Source organism: Micropterus dolomieu, linkage group LG04 (genome assembly GCF_021292245.1).
Source record: "Micropterus dolomieu isolate WLL.071019.BEF.003 ecotype Adirondacks linkage group LG04, ASM2129224v1, whole genome shotgun sequence".
Taxonomy (NCBI): domain Eukaryota; kingdom Metazoa; phylum Chordata; class Actinopteri; order Centrarchiformes; family Centrarchidae; genus Micropterus; species Micropterus dolomieu.
Genome location: NC_060153.1, coordinates 20,648,966 through 20,668,752, shown reverse-complemented (window position 1 = coordinate 20,668,752; position 19,787 = coordinate 20,648,966). Strand labels below are relative to the sequence as shown.

The following is a 19,787-nucleotide window of genomic DNA, read 5'->3' as shown; positions in this document are numbered from 1 at the left end:
AATTTACTTTCATCAGAGAACATAACTTTGGACCACTCAGCAGCAGTCCAGTCCTTTTTGTCTTTAGCCCAGGCGAGACGCTTCTGACGCTGTGTCTTGTTCAAGAGTGGCTTGACACAAGGAATGCGACAGCTGAAACCCATGTCTTGCATACGTCTGTGCGTGGTGGTTCTTGAAGCACTGACTCCAGCTGCAGTCCACTTTTTGTGAATCTCCCCCACATTTTTGAATGGTTTTTGTTTCACAGTCCTCTCCAGGGTGCGGTTATCCCTATTGCTTGTACACTTTTTTCTACCACATCTTTTCCTTCCCTTCGCCTCTCTATTAATGTGCTTGGACACAGAGCTCTGTGAACAGCCAGCCTCTTTAGCAATGACCTTTTGTGTCTTGCCCTCCTTGTGCAAGGTGTCAATGGTCATCTTTTGGACAGCTGTCAAGTCAGCAGTCTTCCCCATGATTGTGTAGCCTACAGAACTACACTGAGAGACCATTTAAAGGCCTTTGCAGGTGTTTTGAGTTAACTAGCTGATTAGAGTGTGGCACCAGGTGTCTTCAATATTGAACCTTTTCACAATATTCTAATTTTCTGAGATACTGATTTTGGGGTTTTCTTTAGTTGTCAGTTATAATCATCAAAATTAAAAGGAATGAACACTTGAAATATATCAGTCTGTGTGGAATGAATGTATACATTATACAAGTTTCACTTTTTGAATGGAATTACTGAAATAAATAAACTTTTTGATGATATTCTAATTATATGACCAGTACCTGTAAATTGCATGAGGGAGTGGTGCAATACTGCATGGACTGAAGTGACAATAGACTGACTTTAACAAAAAGCAGCAGTGACTACAGTGAAAGATTCAGATACCGCATGTCTACTGGAGCTCCAACCTGTTGATATACAGTCCCCTCCAAAAGTATTGGAACATTAAGGCAAATTCCTTTGTTTTTGTTGTTCACTGAAGACATTTGGGTTTAAGATAAAAAGATGAGTATGAGACAAGAGTTCAAAATTTCAGCTTTTATTTCCTGGTATTAACATCTAGATGTGTTAAACAACTCAGGACAAACCATCCTTTGTTTGAACCCACCCATTTTTCAAGTGAGCAAAACTATTGGAACATGTGACTGACAGATGTTTCTTGTTGCCCAGGTGTTGCCTTTTAGGTTGATTGACCAACCATTAAATAGCCCTGCATGACTAGTCTAAGTTTTCATCCTTGGTTCAAACCTATAAATACTACATTTCTTGTTAAAGAGGATAAACCAACATGAAGACCAGAGAGCTGTCTATAGGCGAAAAGCAAGACATTGTCAAGCTGAGAAAAGAAGGAAAATTGACCAGAGCTATTGGACAAACATTGGGCATAGCAAGCACAATTTATAATGTCCTGAAAAAGAAAGAAACTACTGGTGTACTGAGCAACAGACGTCGAACAGGTCAGCCAAGGAAAACAGTAGTTGATGAGAGAAAGATCCTGAGAGCTGTGAAGAAAACCCCCAAAACATCAGTGACATCACCAACGACCTCCACAGAGCAGGGGTGAAGGTATCACAATCCACAGTTCGAAGAAGACTCAGAGAGCAGAAATATAGAGGCCACACCACAAGATGAAACCACTCCTCAGCAGGAAGAATCAGAAGGCCAGATTGAAATTTGCAAAGTAGTACAAAGATGAGCCGCAAAACTTCTGGAACACGATGTTATGCACTGATAAGACCAAGATTAATCTCTACCAAAATGATGGAAAGGCCAAAGTGTGGAGAAAGAAAGGAACTGCTTATGATCCGAAGCATAGAAGCTCATCTGTGAAGCACGGTGGAGGTAATGTCATGGCTGCTTCTGGAACAGGCTCATTAATATTCATTGATGATGGTAGCAGCAGAATTAATTCAGAAGTGTACAGAAACATTTTCTGCCAATTTACGGAGAAATACATTGAAACGAATCGGGAGGATGTTTTTCATGCAGCAGGACAATGACCCAAAGCACACTGCCAACAAAACAAAGGACTTCATCAGGGGAAAAAAGTGGAAGGTTTTAGACTGGCCAAGTCAATCACCTGACCTTAACCCAATAGAGCATGCATTACACCTCCTTAAGAGGAGACTGAAGGGAGAAACACCCCGAAACAAACAAGAAGTGAAAGAAGCTGTGGTAAAAGCCTGGAATAGCATCACAAATGAAGAATGCAACAGTTTGTCGATTAGTCGCAGGCTTGAGGCAGTTATTGCAAGCAAGGGTTATGCCACCAAATATTAAAGGTTATTGACTTTAAGATTATTTGTTCCATTACTTTTGCTCACCTAAGAATGCTGTGGTCTAATGCAAACGGTGATATGTCCTGAGTTGTTTAACACCTCTAGATGTGAATACCAGGAAATAAAGCTGAAATTCTGAACTCGTCTCATACTCATCTTTTGATCTTAAACCCAGATGTCTTCAGTGAACAACAAAACCAGGAATTTGCCTTACTGTTCCAATACTTTTGGAGGGGACTGTAGGATATAAAGTGCAGAAAACGGAAGGGTTACAGTGGGTGGCCATGGTTCTTAAGTTGAAGTCCCATGCAGTACACATCCCATTAACAACACTTAGTGACTGGGTTTTTCCATTCAGTTTAACTATCCAGGAGACTAATTTGATTGACCACTGAGAAATGTTGCAGTCCCTCAAAAGTAAAATTTGCAATGATTTATTTTGTAAACAGCAACTCAGTCAACTTCTTTACTCTACTGGACCCCCAGAAGCATATCGCTCCAATCTCAGCTTTGTTTATCTTCTCACATGTAATGCAGAAGTCATGCAGGCTGTAACAACATGACTCTTACCGTTTACCACTAATCATACAGTATGTTTTACATGTATTTTGACGCTGTATTAAAAGGAATTTGTCATTTGAATTTCTGTGCACTCAACATTTGCAACTTTACAGTGTAGACGACTAAAAACCTGCATTGACACCCAAAGAGGGCAACACTGGACTGGGCTTTTGCAACAGTGTAAGCAGAATTTTTACTCTACAGGGCCATCCATATCTTCTTCACTTGACTTAAATTAAGTCAGTTTTGTGTATACACAACAAGACAGCGCATTTGGACATCAATAAAATTACAAAGAAATTCTTCCAAACATTTCATTTAGCATGTAATGTACAATCCTGTATTTAATAGTACATACAAACCATGTAAACATATTTGAGATACAATAGGTCTTTGGAAGGCATGAAGAAAACTTCAAAACTCGATCCAAACAGTCATAAGGTCTGTGGCAATGACATGTAAAAAACTTCACCTGATTCAGGCAAATTCACTGTTAACAGCCATTAAGCTAAAGCAGTGGCTGCTTTAACATTTCATTAATACAAGCCAGTTTAGTATTTCGACATTTATTAACCGTTTATCACCCATAAAGCTTTCCAGACCACCATACAATAAGCATCATATTAAAACACTTCATTAAGACCTTAAATAATTAAATTTATAACAAAATGTGGAACTGTAACATTAACTTGACAGATAGCCTTATCCCAAAATAGATAAAGATTTAGACTGAAAACTCGATACAAGATTTACAGAAAAAGTGAGGCCGTAAGATATTAGGGAGAATTGAGAGTAGGCAACAGGAGAATGTTTCAGCAATAATTTGGTCACATCTGAAGACTTTTCCATCAACCCACATCACATTACAAGTAGACTGAGTGACTTCTACAATGTATTTGCAGTTTACTCAAGAGTTGATGCTCACTTGATCAAATAAGCTCTGGGACTTAATAAAACATGACTACATAGATAAGAAAGTGGTAGGATTTCTGGCCCGTGCAATGGACCCACTTGCAACATGATATATCCAGGTTGGAAACTGGCCAACATCTGGCCTGGTGAAGGCACGATTCACTAAGGTCAACAAGAAAAAGAAAAGAAATTATATACACACACAATATTTAACACTGAAATGACGGTCTGAGCGCGTTGTTTTTCAGGCTAGCCTTAAAAATGTTTCTCCTACATAATATGCTTTTTTATCTATCCGGGCAGCACAGCTACTACTTTCAGTTTTGCAGTCCGCCTGTTGGTAGCAGTCCTCAATTAATCAGGACTATATTCTTCAGTAGATCCTTCTGGTTGCATAGTCTAACACCATGCTAGCTGCTCCAAGTAAAGCAGGTTCCTCCAAGTTTGATGAGACAACTTCTGTTTTCCGGGCAGAGACGAGGGCTCTCTGTGAGATGATGTGCTGCACTGGGGCTTCGTAGTAAGAGGCCAACACTCCAGACAGAATCACCAGCGAGGGGTTCACTATGTGGAGGATGTTAATGATGCCCACACCTAGCGCTGTGGAAGCTGGAGAGGGGAAGATGAAGACAGAGAAATTAGATTTTTTTCTTGCTTTTATAGAAGATTTAATAGTACTGAATCATTGTCATGTATCTCCATGCTCTGTTTGTAATGTTCCAGCACAGCTGGAGCCACATCATTCTTTTACAGTGAACTAAAACACTGTACAGTTTGAATTTCTTTAACAGATTTGTGTGTGTGCTTGCTTTGTGCTCTGACCCTTGTTCAGGACAGCGTCTGCTTTGGAGTTCCCCAGTCTGGCTGCGTCAATGAGGTGGGCAGCAGTGATTGGCTCCTCGAACTTTATGTCCATCCCTTCCACCTTCAGTAGCTCCTCTGAGAAAGACACCAGCACAGAGGTCAGATGTATGTATGTAAATGATGAATGATGGTATAAAACCATTTTTGACATGTGGTAAGAAACTACATTTGATTAAACGTTCTTCATCCAGCTATATTTCAACTAAGTTAAGTCACAGATTCTAAAAGTACTTTAATAACAGTATACATGTAGAGATTTCTAGTTTAAAGTTGGGGAAAAAGGGCAAAGATAGACCAGCCTATTTTCATTCAGCACTGACCTGTGTGTGCTATGTGGACGTAGCATTTTTGGGTGAACTATTCCTTTATGGTAGAAGGTTAATAAAACTAAAAGTTGTTTTTAGTACTGTGTACACACACACAACGTCTGGAAGACACATCTTTCTCAGCCTCTCTCTGAATCTAATATGTGTAACTGAGTCTCAGCAAAGTGGCTGACAAGTGAAGCCATTATGGAAGTGCCTTAAACCTGCATTCTTTCTAATGGCCAGCAGAGGACGACTCCACTGGTTGCAAATATTAGTCTGATTGCACCCAATGACTTTTCACTTGATTTATTACGTCAGTAAACGCTTTCCTAATGAGTTTATGGTCTGGATCACTTTGTCTTCTTCAATACTGCATGATGTTTATTTGGTAAATTATGGTCCCATTAAGAGTAAAATAGAGGCTAAAGCAGGGTATGTGTGGCTACCTTGTGATTGTGATTGTGAAGTCGCTACCACGGCTATCTGTCAGTCAGGATAGGGGTGAATTGTATTCACTACACTGTGAACATTTAACAAGCTGTGAATTTGTTTTTGGGTGCAACAACTTTGACCCTTTCACAGTGTGTTTTCAGTTCATTAAAGTAAATTGTAACATTTTGGTAGCCTAAAAAAAAGTCTTGTTCAGTATTTGGGTTGCGCTACTCTCATCCAAATATGGTCACTTCTGGTTCCAAAAAAAAAAAAAAAACAAGATTGCGATGGCCAAAATGCCAAACTTGAGGCTTCAAAACGGCAGTCCAAAAACCAATGGGTGACATCAGAGTGTATATAGCCACTTGTTTTAAACAGTCTATGACAGTGGTTGGCAATAGGAGGCCAGATTACTTTGATAGTGGCTGGTGCTGAAATGGATCTCAGTCATAAAAGCAATAGTTACTCACATAATGGCTTCCTCTTTAGTAATTTTCCCTACAAAATACAAGTGCGAGGAAGTTTTTTGAAGCAAAGCGTTTTTTCAAGTTGAATTGAGAGTTACTTTGAAAAGTTCTGAAGCACTTAAGAGTCTGTGACTTGCTTGACACACATCAGAAATAGCCATCATGAATTTTGTGAGATTGGATTCCCCTGAATGAGAAGCGCAGGAATTTCCTCTGCCTAGGGATGCTGGGGAAATGAAAATGAGCGTCCATAGGTTGATGGATGTGGACTCACCAGCAGGACGCACACACTCCAACACATGCTTTATTGTGAGCATGTGAAGTCTCTTCATAATGAAATTGTTTAGGAGGGAGAGAAAAGACATCCACACAGTGTGGGGATCGAACACACAACTCTGCAATTGACCCTTCGCTAAGCCACGCCCCAGATGCACAGCTGGCCAATCACAGCGCAGAATAGGACTCTCTCTAACTGAAGTCCAACACTTTCATGGATGTGCTCCATTGACTCTAATGTAAAAAGAGTCATTTTCTAGCTTTTTTTGGCTATATTTTTCTAAGATCTGGTCAAAAGCTGTTCCTGGGGCACTTACAATAGTTACAGTCGCTACCCAGAGAGGTTGATAGGAGAAGTACGATTTATTCTCTTTCCAAAACCATACACCATACATCCATCCAAAACCCAAACATAAATCAAGAAAAATTTCGGCTGTGGATCGTTCCTAATGTTATGTTAGTTAGCTAACGCTAGCTAACTTCCTACTCAATGGAACGTAATAAAGCCCTACTGTTCTGTTTTTTAATGATTGTAATAATGAATAGCGGCCTACCCAGCTTTACAGGAACAGTGTTGATCGTTCATATCGTTGTCTTTTGTCTCACTCGTCAGTGGATGCGGTGGTTCACTTTTACTCTGACTGGTAGGCTTTAGCTTTTATCTTTCATTTTTTTCCACGTCCGTTTGAGTCAGTTTGACAGCCTGAATACAACCTTCAAATGTATAATGCAACTGCAAAACTGTCTGCGTCTTTCTGAGATCGCTTTTCCCAACTAATTTGACAATATTTCTCCGGGGAGAGCAGTAATAGACAGTGGCAGCGGCGACAGTTTGTCGGACTTAGCAACAGTAACTAAGGGGGGTGGGGCTTAGCGAAGGGTCAATTGAGAGTCCTTTGCTCTACTGACTGAGCTAACTAGGCTTAAAAGTGGCTTTGTGACTTAAAAAAAAAAAAAAGGCCCGATGCCAAATTTACTTGCCGACCCCTGGTCTATGGACATTCCTTGAAGCTTTGCACAAAACACTCACCATCGTGCAGCCTTTTGGCCTCTCTCTGCAGGGCCATGCCGGATGCGTAGGCCTCTATGCATCCTCTGCTGCCACACGAACACTCTGGGCCTTCTAATGAAACCATGATGTGACCCAGCTCTGCAGCGCAGAAGGTACTGCCGTGGACCAGCTCACTGTGATGGATAATCCCTCCTCCAATACCTACACAGAGTCAAGATATTTACATCCTCAGATTGTCAGTGTAAATGAGCAACTGATTTGAGTAATTAAAAGGAAGTCAGCAGAATCACCTTGTCAGTAAGGTTTCTATTGGTGATCCCAATTTGCTTTGATTCATGACACAAGGCTCACAGATTGACACACTCTAAACACGTTTAGTATGACAAAAAATATACTATGACAGTATGAAATTCCTTATTCATTCCTACTTAGGCAAGTAACTGAAGAATTCAAAAAACATTTTCAGACTGCTATTTGAATAGCGACACTGATAATCTACATTGATCAACCATTATGTGGAACTACAAAAAAAAACATTTTCAGAAACTTATAATACAAAATGTATGTATTAAATGATAATACTTAATAATAGTTGCTCTTTTAAATAACTTTAATAACTACTTTATATACCTACATCAACCCTGCTTACACTGCTAATCAATGACCAAATGATTGGATGAATGAAGATCCTGATTTCTCACCTGTTCCTGTGATGACAGTGACAAAGTTCTCCACTCCCTTGCCGTGACCAAACTTTTTCTCAGCCAACGCAGCACAGTTGCCATCATTGTCGACCCAGACGGGAAGGTGCAGGGCGTCGGAGATGGGTGTTCTCAAGTCCACTGAGGACCAGTCCTGGATCAGCTTTGTGGAGTGTAGGACCACGCCTTCTTGTGGGTTTACGCGCCCACCCGTGGACACTCCTAAGATGTGGAGGAAGAGCTATGAGGTGATAGTTTTCTGATGTGTTTGTCAGCATCTCAGTGGTTTGTCATTAAAGAATGCGTGTTGTTTTCCCATACCAACGCCAAGTATTCTACAGTTGTGGTCGACGGCGTCCCGCATGGCATCTGCACACATTTCTAATAAGAGCTGCATCCTGGCCTCGAACGCCTTTGGATTGGGCTGAGTATACTTCTTTACTATGCCACCCTGGACAGAGAGGGGAGTAGTGAAGGGAGAGGAGAGAGACAGAGTGGTTGAGGGGAAAAGGAAAAAAAAGGAAGAATATCAGAGGAGAATAATCCGTGTATGGTTCATTCTTTGATTATTCCGTCTCAAAACCGAATCAACAAGGCATTTTGTGGTTATTCTGTTTTAAAACCAAAACAGAAAAACAAAGCAGCTGTGTTTTGTTCTATGACCAGTGTTTTATCTCTACTGGTTTTGAAACTAACTGGCTGCTGTACATGTGCGCCTGTTGTTTCCAACAGCTGTGGTCTGCCTCCGACCCCAGATTGGTGACACACAAAACAAATAGGCTATTTGTTCTCAAGTTGCATCACATCTCATAGTGACTGTGGCGAATATGATTGTAGAAGTTAGCACTATATTATAGCCACATACGAAAAAAGAAATTAAAGAAAATGTATTGTGATTCGTTGCTTTGGCTGCAAGCCACTCAAACACTTGGCCGTTATCCTATTTCCAGTCAATTATTGATTAAGTAGGTCAGCATCCAGGTAGCATTTTGTTTTGGGCAGATGTGAGGCAGCTGGTTACCTGAGCATCTAAGATAATACCCAAATACGTTTCTCTAGGGTTTTTTCCTCGAGGTTACGGCCAGGGTCCAAACTACGGAGGAGCTTAAGCTCCTCTTAATAAGACATAAGCTCCCCTGAAAAGATAATTTGTGATATTTTAGGGGGGGGGGGCCTCAAAAATGTTGAGAAGATGCTATTTTTCCATTAATTTCTATTTTTCTGTATCATCATGGATCATGCGTAAACCAGGAGCGCTGGGCTCCATCCAGCCAGAGGGAAGGATCACCGACCGTCTGCAGCAAGCCGACTGTCCTGGGACCTCCTCTCCCTCGCCCTGCACGCTCCAGTGCCCTGCTCCCTCTCCCGGTAGACCTACTATGGGTTGTGTTGCTGTTGGAACCGGTGCACTGGACTGGACTTTACGCATAACAATAATAATAATAATAATAATAATAATAATAATAATAATAATAAACAATGCCTGAAATTAATTAATAAAAACCTCTTTATTTGCCATTAAGTGCTCTTCCATACCATGTTTTAAAGCAGAGCTTTACTCCAAATGAGCCCAGCAAGCTGTGTTATTGAAATAATGAGCAAAAATTTACAAACATTTTAATCTATGTATGATTCGTTAATATACAGCTCGCTGAATTAACTAGCAAACATGAACTTAACAGTTCATGAACTTAACAGTTCATGTTTGCTGTGTACCATTTGATGTACTCAGGCACCGCTGTCGCCCAAGTCTATCTGCTGAAGGTTTATCAAGTGTAACACACAAAGCTACACAAATCGGACAAATTAAATATAAAAATCTATATTTTTCTGTTTTGTTTTTAAAACAGGCCTACCCTCATGCAGATGATAGCCACTCTGAGGTTGGTCCCTCCCAGGTCAACAGCCAGAGCGCTCTGTCTCTCCAGGATGTGATCAATGTCCTGGGAGATTGAGTCTTTCACCGGGGGGAAACAGAAAGTCTTCTGGAGGGGCTCATTCAGGTCAATGGTACGTAAAAACTTGAGAATACGAGGCACTGCGTAACCATCACCATATATCTTAGAGCTGACGGGAAACAGAAATACATCTGTGTTCATTAATCTACATGGTGCATGCAACCTTCATTCATGTTTATGTAATCTAAAACCATACTTCCCACAGTGTTTAAAAACTATAAACACTGGACTGCCTTACATTAATCCAGGTACAATAAAGACTTTGTCTGATAATCAGGGTAGTAATCTAAACCTGTGCCTGATTCAGTTGACCGAACAATCTTGCCAATAAATAACTGGTCTGAAGAGCAAAGCAGAAACAGTAACTACATTGTGCTTAGAGTCACACTTCAGCATCCCCACCACCAGCTTACACTCGTTATTAAAACTTACATCTAATAATGTACACAAAAAGAATGTAAGCTTAGAGTAAAGAACAAATTCTTTCAGCACAAGAAAGAAAAAAGGAAAAGAGGATCACCAACAGAAAAACTGGAAAACAAAGACTCAATGAGACAGACAGGCAATACATTGGTCATACCAGGGGTATCTCTTTCCAAACTGCAGCTCCAGAGCGCGGTAGATCTTACTCTGAGTGTCGGCATCTCTGACATGTAGAACATTTTCACCTGGCAGAGAGGGAAATGTCAGATAAACGACCTGAGGCAGGTTCATTTACCAGAATAATATTTGCTTTCACAGCCTTCCTGGGGTGGAGATGGTGCATAGATAAGATGCTTGCCTTTGGTGTGGGAGACCTGGGTTCGTTTCCCACTGTAACCCATCTACCATTGTGTCCCTGAGCAAGACACTTAACCCCTCGTTGCTCCAGAGGCGTGCGACCTCTGACATATATAGCAATTGTAAGTCGCTTTGGATAAAAGCGTAAAGATAAATGTAAATGTAATGGCTGTTCTACAGCGTTTTTTCCCGGCGTCAACTCACATTGAAGTGTTTCAGCAGCAGAGCGTTTAGCCTGTCCTATGTTTCTGAGGTGTTGTTAATATGTCATTTTGTTTGCTTCAACTACGGATTACGGCTGTCTGTGAGCCCATTCCGTTCGCTCTCTGCAGGCTGACGTTACTTATCCCACATGGAGCATTTCAGAATAAGAGCGTTTTGCCTTCCTGATTTTGCTGACTTGTTCAGATTTTGTTAATTTGTTCAGCTGTCCTTGATTTTTGTGCTTCTATCAGCCTTCCTGGCTGTTCTACATACTAAAAATTGCAAATGTTGAAACAATCACTTAGTTTTAAAGAGTCAGTGTTATGCAAATACACACTTTTTAATCAAATGTTTAAACAACGTTGGCAGGAAATCAGGACCACGACTATGGCAGCAGGTATCTATAATCTTGTTTCCCGTCAAACCCACCCGTTTCTCTGCCAGTTTGCCTTGTTCCCAGGTTAATGACAGGTGTGCCGAAGGCCCCAGCCTCTCGTACCCCACAGCTGCTGTTTCCGATCATGCAGCCGGCGTGGGACACCAGCTGGATGAACTGCTCAAAGGGAATGTGCTTCATTGCCTGGAAGTTGGGGTGCTGCTCGATGCCCTTCCTTCGCATCACACGCACCATCTCCTTACTTCCTGATTACATAGGAAGGGACGGGCCAAGTGACATAGACACTTCAGTTAATAAAATTTCACACGGTACAACAATCCAAAAAACCCTAAATGCTTGTGATCCTAGTTTTACTTGGACAATCACACATAGAAGAAAATATAGCCTGGAATAACAAGAAGGAACTAAAGGGACTAGTAAGTGAAACTAACCGGCATCTATGTTAGGGAAGAGGATGAGGGTCTTTTTGTTGAAGGAGAGCAGGGCATCCAGCATCAGCCCATAGATCTTAATGGACTGCTGGATGTCAGTGGTAACTGGGTGCTGCAAAGCCACTATGTAGTCACCGTCCTTCACCTTGTCACCTGAAACACGAACAGACACCAAACTGACATTCAATCAAACTCTGATGTCTCCCACTATATTTCTGTCCCGTGCCGGTGTCCCCGCGTACCCAGCCAGCTCTTGATAATATCCATGTAGTCATCTCTGTGATTAGTTGACAGCAGCTTATCATATGAAGGGCAGCCAGCCAGCAGGATGCGAGAGTGGTCCTCACACATGGCGATGAGGTGCTGCTCCGCCATGCGTGTGCAGCAGGCATGGTAGTGGGCCAGTTTACTGATGGCATGGCGAATCGAGTCATCAATCGTACCACTCACCTGGAAAAACGAAGCAAGGGAGAGAAGAGATGTATGTTTTTTGTCAGTTGGTAAAAATGACAACAATGTTCTTACACACCACAAAGTCTTACACACATGTGCGTCGGATATATAAACTGACTGTAAAAGAATTAAAACAAATCTATACTCTGTACATCAGGGGTGGCCAAAAGTTTTTGATTGTGGCCCTTATACAGAAAAATATAAGAAGTCTGTGGCCAAATTCTGAAATTTTAAGCATTCGCTTGCCATCTTTTCTGCCATCTTATATCAACTGAGGTAAATGTTTTTATCGAACAGCATTGTAGCCACTGTGATAGGCAAGATTGTTTTGGTCTGCCATTCACAAATTTTATTTAGGAATAACATTCAGCTCATTTAGGCATCATTTAATGTAAATAATGTTCTCATTCAATGTTCACTTTAAAATCAAGGACCCATGTCTTTTAGTACATGAATTCAAACCCACAGTTCAACCATCAACTCATTTGGCAGACACTTTTATCCAAAGCGACTTTCATTTGAGAAACAACATACAAGCATCAACAAAGCATCAATACAGCAAGAGAGCTACAACTGACAATACATACTAGTAAGAGTTAATAGCATGTATAGCATCAATGGGGTAAATACCTAGGGAAAGAAGTAAGAGTTAACAAAAAAGTGCACTCAATACAAGAGAATTGTAAGAAGACAGAAGAAGAAGAGCACAGGAAGTGCATGTTAGAGTTTAGAGATTAGAGGTGTTGTAAGAGAAAGTGTTCTTGGAAGAGAGGAGTTTTCAAGAGCTTCTTGAAGTTAGAGAGGGACGCCCTGCTCTGATGGCATGTGGTAGCTCGTTCCACCATCGTGGTGTCACAGATGAGAACAGCTGGGACTGAGATTGCTTTGTGTGTAGGGATGGCAGAGCCAGGCAGCCTTCGTTGGAGGAGCGCATTGGCTGAGAAGGAACATATGCTTGTATTATGGAGTTTAGGTAGATGGGACCAGACCCAGTCACTAGTCACTCTATTCGGACTTTCAATATAAAAGTTGGACACCAAAAATAAAACCAAGTGACACTTCTTGCATCTAAAAGACAAGCTGATTCTCCGACAACACCCGAGTTACCTCCTGTAGTCCGACCAGTGCTGCTGGTAAGCTAACCGGCTGTCGATCAGGATGGACTGTGTCTCTTCCAGTTAGATTTGAAACGCTTCCACATGTATTCCCTGAGCTGACTGGTGGGTGTGTGTGTTGTGTGTGTGTGTTGTGTGTGAAGTGATGCATGTGTCTTTCTGTTGTGTAGTAGTTAATCAAGATGTCAGCAACAACTAGTGTTTAAACTAGGATGTGCAATGTACATACAGTGCAATTGTTTAGATATATGGTCAAGCCATTTTCTATTTTTTTTTTCAAAAAAACACACCACTGCTGTGTAGATCATTTGTCAGTTAAATTAAGGATTTGTTATGCACTATGTTTGCTTAAAAATTTGTATTCTGTGCCACTTTAAAAAGGTAAAAAGTAAGAAAAGGTATAAACGCATACACTGTAAATTGTACAACACTATACGTTAGGGCTGAACGATTAATCGTTTTTAAATCGAAATTGCAATTTGAAAGAATGCTAATTAGCTAATTGTGAAGACGGCGATTAAAATGTAGGTTAATTATACAGCGCATCTGACCCATTTTAAACAGTCATTCAGTTACAAATTCATTCTGTTGTCATCCTTGCGTGACAGACCTGCTCGCCAATCAGAGCGGGCACAGGGCGTGAACATTTTACAACAACAAACAAAACTGGAGGAAACCGTGGATAGGCAAACAGACACAGGCAGTGGTTGTGCCGCGGTTGTGTTCGGCGTCAACTCACACTTAAGTGTTTTAGCAGCAGAGCATTTTTCCCGCCCTATGTTGTTGACGTGTTGTTAATTTGTAATTTTGTGTGCTTCAACTACAGATAACGGCTCTCTGTGAGCCCGTTCCATTCTGCTCTCTTCAGGCTGACGTTACATATTCACATGGAGCATTTCAGAATAAGAGCGTTTTGCCTTCCTGATATTGCTAACTTGTTCAGATTTTGTTAATTTGTTCAGCTGTCCTTAATTTTTGTGCTTCTATCATGATTAAGTAGGCTACGTAGTTAAATTGTTTATATTTTTCTCTGTTTTAACTGTGTTAATTGTTGATATATGATTGGGAGTCTGCACAGGGTGTTTTATTTTGAAAATCAACCGGATTCTCTATGCCGTTGTATGTCTGACTTCCTTTCCGATTCATCTGCTCTGTGCTGCTTCTGTCAAAAATAGACTGGCAGTGAATTTTAAACTTAAGCTAAACTTAAAAATAGATAAATAAATAATTAAATAGCAAATCAAATCATAATCACAATATCTGGCAGAAAAATCTAAATTAGACTTTTTTGTTCAGCCCTACTATACATACATATGTAGTGCAACATAAAATAAAAAAGGTATGACAAAATTAATCACAGTCTTCTCTTAAATTCTCATGCCCTGCCTCCTCACCTCTCCTCCCTCCAGGTGAAGTATTCTAATGTTCATCAGTGCTGCAGCAGTTGCTAGAGCCAGCGCGTCAAAACGGTCACCATGGACTACCAGGATGTCAGGGCGAAGCCTCTGTAGGACGTCAGGGAGTTTCACAAGTGCCAGACCAACGCTCTCCACCATGGCTGCCTCATCCTCTCCTCTCACAATGGTGTGGAGCTTGGAGCCGATGTCGAAGTCATCTTGCTCGATCATACGAAAAGTGTTCCTGCAGAGCGGGAACAACACATATTAAAAGTAGAGTTTCATAATGAATGCAGGTCTGATTTGGCAAGTGCATTACAATATATGCACAAATTGATTGTTCTGGGACGTCTATAACAAGCTTTTCAGAAGGATGCTGTTGTGCCAGTTGGTCTTACCCGTAGTCATCAATGAGATGTGACCCAAGCACCACGACTTCCAGGTCAAACTCATCAGGGTGGGATTTGATCCCGAACATAATGGGGGCCAGCTTGGAGTAGTCCGCTCTGTTGCATGTCGCCACACACACCCTCAACCTTTTCTCACACTACACCAAATGAAGGTGTAATCACACACACACAGACAGACACACAGACACACTTAGTGGATTTGAATTTAGTATGCATAACACAGTAACATGCCCCCCTCTCCACTAGATGCCTTGTTTAATGTATGTTTAATTCTTCCAGTACAAATGACAAACAATAATTAGGGCCTGAAGGAATACATATATATTTCTGCTTTTCAACAACTACATTTATACACATTATACATTTATTCATTTAGTTGACGCTTTTATCCAAAGACCCATTGACCCGATGTATGTCAGAGGTCGAACGCCTCTGGAGCAACTAGGGGTTACGTGTCTTGCTCAGGGACACAATGGTGTCTCACAGTGGATTCGAACCCGAGTCTCTCACACCAAAGGCCATCGCCACCCCCACAGAATGAGAATGTTCTAAATAAACTCGTTTCAGTTTCATATAGAGCCAAAAGATGTACCGGATTCTGTTCTTCCATCCTTTTTCTCTCCATCTTTTCTCTGCTCCTTTGCATTCTCAGATAGTATAACTCCTAGAAATCAAGGACAGAAGAGAGGGTGAGATCTAGTAATGAGTCTGTAAAGCATAATTATCAAAATTTTTCAATACAAACCCACCCACAGGTCATACTTACTTGGGCCTTCCAAATATTCAGATGCTGTAGCATGAAAACACAACAAATGTTTTGTATTTTACACAAAGAAGACATGCTGACACATCTTTCCAGAGGTGGGAAATGTACATGCACAACACCAGGAACCCCAAAACTAAAACATTCATTTGATTATTTATACCTTTGCTTTTGTTACTGTGACATGTCAAAATGTCCTCAGTGAAAAAGGCCTATTGCTTCTCTTCTCTTCAGCCATCAACAGTGTGTACCAATGGCAGATGTCACAATATGTCATGTACACCCTCTGTAGCTTATCCAACTGTGTTAAACTGGTGCCAAAGGTTTCAGTGATGATGGTTCCCTTCATTTCAAATGAGTCCTAACTGCATTAGGGCTGTTGGCACTTCTTCTTAAATATAAGGCGACACCAATTTCCAGGTGTCAAACCAAGAAAACACACAGTTACTGTACATATGGAGCCAATGTGGCTCAGGGACCTCAAATTCCAGAGCGGATTGAGTGCTTGGAATTTACAAACTTTAAACACCGTGGGGTCGCCCACTTTAGCTGCTTCTAAGCTGCTTAGCTCGTTAATACACATTATATTACAGGTTACCGTGTAACCTGCACGGTACAAGAGATGAAAAGAAAAAGAAAAGTGACGACTCCCGTTACATTTGAAGCACTCATTAAGTCCAAATGTATCCGTTCCTTGATTATTTATATTCCTTTAGTCTGTAAGGGTCCACCGATCAAAAGAATCAAAACAGCTTTTCATAAACATGGTATATACAGGAATCCTGCAGTAAAATTCAATACCTTTTTAAGACCTTTTCAACATATTTTAAGACTGCCGCACCACTTTGAGCTGTAACAGATTAAATCAGCCACACACCTTTAAAAGGGATATTTTTGAGGTTTTAAAAGGAATTTAAGTATATTTATAACATATTTATTGCCTGTACGTCATCCGGTTGTAACGCCACCTACAAATTGAGGCATTCACCAACTTTCTCAGTTGCCTATAACAGCCTGTATGGGCCAACAGTTTTCTATGTGAAGGACTGGTCAGATTTCCTGCGAAAAGCAACTGTTTTACATAAGCTATGACGTTTATGTATGCCATATTACAGCAAATCAAGTGAAACACAGTGTAATTTTGTGTATTAGTTGGTATAAACTAGATAATGTGAGCTTGCCTGCAATGATATATGTGATAACTTTCACCATCCACTTGATCAATACAACAAAATTCAAATAGGCCAGGAGGGAACAAAGATGTAGAGAATAAACTGAGTGATGAATAACGTAAGTAGTGTAGGCGGTGTAGCACAGGCACAACCTGGAGGAGGAACTAGTCTAAATGACTATATTAGTATAAGATTAAATTGAAAGTATATTGTTAATTTAATAGTAAACTAAAAGTTTGATATTAATATATTCATTATGTTACTATATTCAATATAATTTCATTTAATAGAATATAACTTACCACTAGTAGGCTATAATATTAATTCAAATTACAGCTGCTTCAGGTTGTCTTGTCTTTTATTCATTAACTTTGTGCAAGAAAAATGCTCTAGGCTACATGAAAGTCTCCAACCTTGATTTTGGGCAGGCTACTAACTCGTCAATAATCATAACTGTTTATGCACAACACTGAGTTCAACATTGTGTTGCAGCACATCAAGCTTTTTTTAAAATCCTACTCCATCCAGGCTGTGATTGATCTGTGCACAAATGTGACACTGCCGAGAGCATCGGCTTCATGAAAACTTGATTTTGTTCTAATAAAAAGAAGAGCTTTAGCTAAAAAGCCGGCTAACGTTAGCCAAACCCACACACTCCTTGAATTTTCCCTGTTGTCTTCTGTCTTACCGATTCCGCTGCTGACGGCGCATCTCGCTCTTGTTTTTCAGGAACGGGGCTGTTCAAAGTAGCCACAGAGCGACCGGCCAACCGGGTTAATCCCGTTACTCGTGATCGCCACTCCGACTATGTTTTGGACGATTATGGTCGGTTGTATTCATAAATCATTTTCCGGTTCACACAGATCTATTTTTTGGAGCGTTTAAGAGTGAAATAGGCGCACGGTAGATCCCTGCGCGTTACAGAAACGAATCACATAGTCGCTACTCACTGCCTGTCTAGTATTTTTGGCTACGCATTATAAATAAATACGTTCACCTACACTTTTAGCAAACACACTTTTGGACAAACACGATTTTCACATAAATATATTTTCAAAATTTATCCTGTCATGTGAAGTCCATCGCTTTCTGTCTGCTAACTTCTGTCTCATCCTGCACCCTGTTGTTGTTTTAGTTATTTTGCTGCCTACAAAATGAAAGCGCATAAGCCGTCTGTCGGAGCTAGCTAAAATGAATGATGTTTATTTGATATTATTTGAAAGTAATATTCATACCGTTTGAAATACTGTAAATAAACTGTTTCATAGTAGCCCATTTCAGTTTTGTGTGAAAGGAATTAAAGGCCTGTCCCATATGGACGCCTGTCCCAAATTTAGGCAGGGTCAATTCATTGATTTTAGCAAATAAAAGCCCGGGCTATTAATCAGTTTTACGGTAATTACTAAAATTGAGATACTGATCTCATGCAACTCGATTAATTGTCATACAAATAAATAAGATTAACGATTTAATAGTCTTTGTTGTTCATTTTATGTCACTATTACTATACAAGCTAATAAAAATGTAATAATAGGCCTTATGAGGAAAATCTGCAATGTGATAAATAATAATAAAAAAACAAATATTGAAGTGTGCATATTAGCTATATAGTTCCTATGTCAGCCTGGCTGTCTTTAACTTCAGAACATGGCTGGTTTGTCTCAGCCAGCAGCTAAGTAATTGCCAAATTTTGAGATTTATGGCAAACAAAGATCAACCATTACAGACAGCTTTTGTTTTAGCTTGTTTGTAACAATTCGCTATTAGCAGAGGTGTGTAGTTACGAGGTACATTTACTCCGTTACATTTACTTGAGTAAGTTTGAGTAAATTGTACTTGTCAGAGTACTTTTAATGCATCATACTTTTACTCTTGAGTAGTTTAAGAGAAACATCTCTACTTTAGCAAATTTAGCACACCGTGCAGCCAGCCTGGGCTCATCCCAGCCATCCGATACCAACGGCTCGTCAGGCTTTCTCACAGCGTTGGTATCTGACGCCCTGGGATGGGTATTCGGTTGTGAAATGAGTAGGCTACACCGTGCTGACACTGAACTGACAGAGAGCAGTGTCTGTTGTGTTAATGTTAAGCTACACACACAGCACATCATGCTTAAAAACTCCTCTTGTTTTCCGACTTAATGTAAATATTCAAGCTAACAGTGTTCGAGCAGTGTGCATTAAACTAGTCATACTCATTGGTGTAGCCTGATGAAGACAGGCAAAATTATGCAGACACAAAAAGGACAAACTTCTCATATTTCATGTGCATGTGACTGATGTAATGTTTCAACCACAGATAATCTTCCTCTGGTAAAAGTGAAGAACACGCCTGTAGGGAATAAATTATGAAACATCACAGAATTATCTCCTAATTTGATTTGTTTGCCAAATCATAATTTAATATGAGACAACAAGAAATATATATATTTTTATTCGTAAACAATCTTTATTTATTGGAGTACTAAGAGACTATAATATTAATGTAATGTTTTGTAATCACACGTGATGGATACACACCGGGAATGTTGCCCTGGTGTTAATGTGGCAGGTTATATAATCAGGAGATGGTGACTTGTAATTTCATCACAAATAGATACAAGTGTATGTTCACTTCTTTACCTTTACCCGAGGAAGACCATCTGAACAACAACTCAAGTAATCTTGGAGAGGTTGTCCCGTTTAAAATCGAATTTCGGTACCCATCTTTGAAAAAAAACACAATTTCTCTCATTCACTGTATTTCAAACAGTATTTTGCGATGTTTTTTTTGTTAACAATAAAAATACAATTTGTTGGTCATCACAATTTAAAAATATATCTTATGAAGAAGAAGAACAACCAAACATTATAATGCAAATTATTTAATTAGAAAAGCTAGACGGAAGCTACAAAAAAGTCAAAACT

The 19,787-nt window shown here is 40.1% G+C and overlaps 1 protein-coding gene across 4 annotated transcripts in view; it reads right to left on the bottom strand.

Annotated features, from left to right (window-relative positions):
* Nucleotides 1-3,146: 3,146 nt before the first annotated feature.
* The window catches only part of gne (glucosamine (UDP-N-acetyl)-2-epimerase/N-acetylmannosamine kinase), a 34,571-nt gene continuing 17,930 nt past the window's right edge, over nt 3,147-19,787 (bottom strand). For 2 of the 4 annotated variants that reach the window (XM_046046481.1, XM_046046478.1), the window contains exons 2-15: nt 15,713-15,736; nt 15,539-15,610; nt 14,935-15,083; nt 14,534-14,780; nt 11,814-12,021; nt 11,572-11,724; nt 11,173-11,385; nt 10,340-10,427; nt 9,658-9,868; nt 8,123-8,252; nt 7,802-8,023; nt 7,119-7,301; nt 4,564-4,680; nt 3,147-4,350 (exon numbers count right to left, since the gene is read on the bottom strand). In XM_046046481.1, the coding sequence (XP_045902437.1) occupies nt 4,115-4,350; nt 4,564-4,680; nt 7,119-7,301; nt 7,802-8,023; nt 8,123-8,252; nt 9,658-9,868; nt 10,340-10,427; nt 11,173-11,385; nt 11,572-11,724; nt 11,814-12,021; nt 14,534-14,780; nt 14,935-15,083; nt 15,539-15,592 (2,211 nt within the window). In that variant the 5' untranslated portion in view covers nt 15,593-15,610; nt 15,713-15,736 and the 3' untranslated portion in view covers nt 3,147-4,114. The remainder of the gene's footprint in view (nt 4,351-4,563; nt 4,681-7,118; nt 7,302-7,801; nt 8,024-8,122; nt 8,253-9,657; nt 9,869-10,339; nt 10,428-11,172; nt 11,386-11,571; nt 11,725-11,813; nt 12,022-14,533; nt 14,781-14,934; nt 15,084-15,538; nt 15,611-15,712; nt 15,737-19,787) is intronic. The other 2 variants (XM_046046480.1, XM_046046479.1) reach the window with 1 other exon arrangement.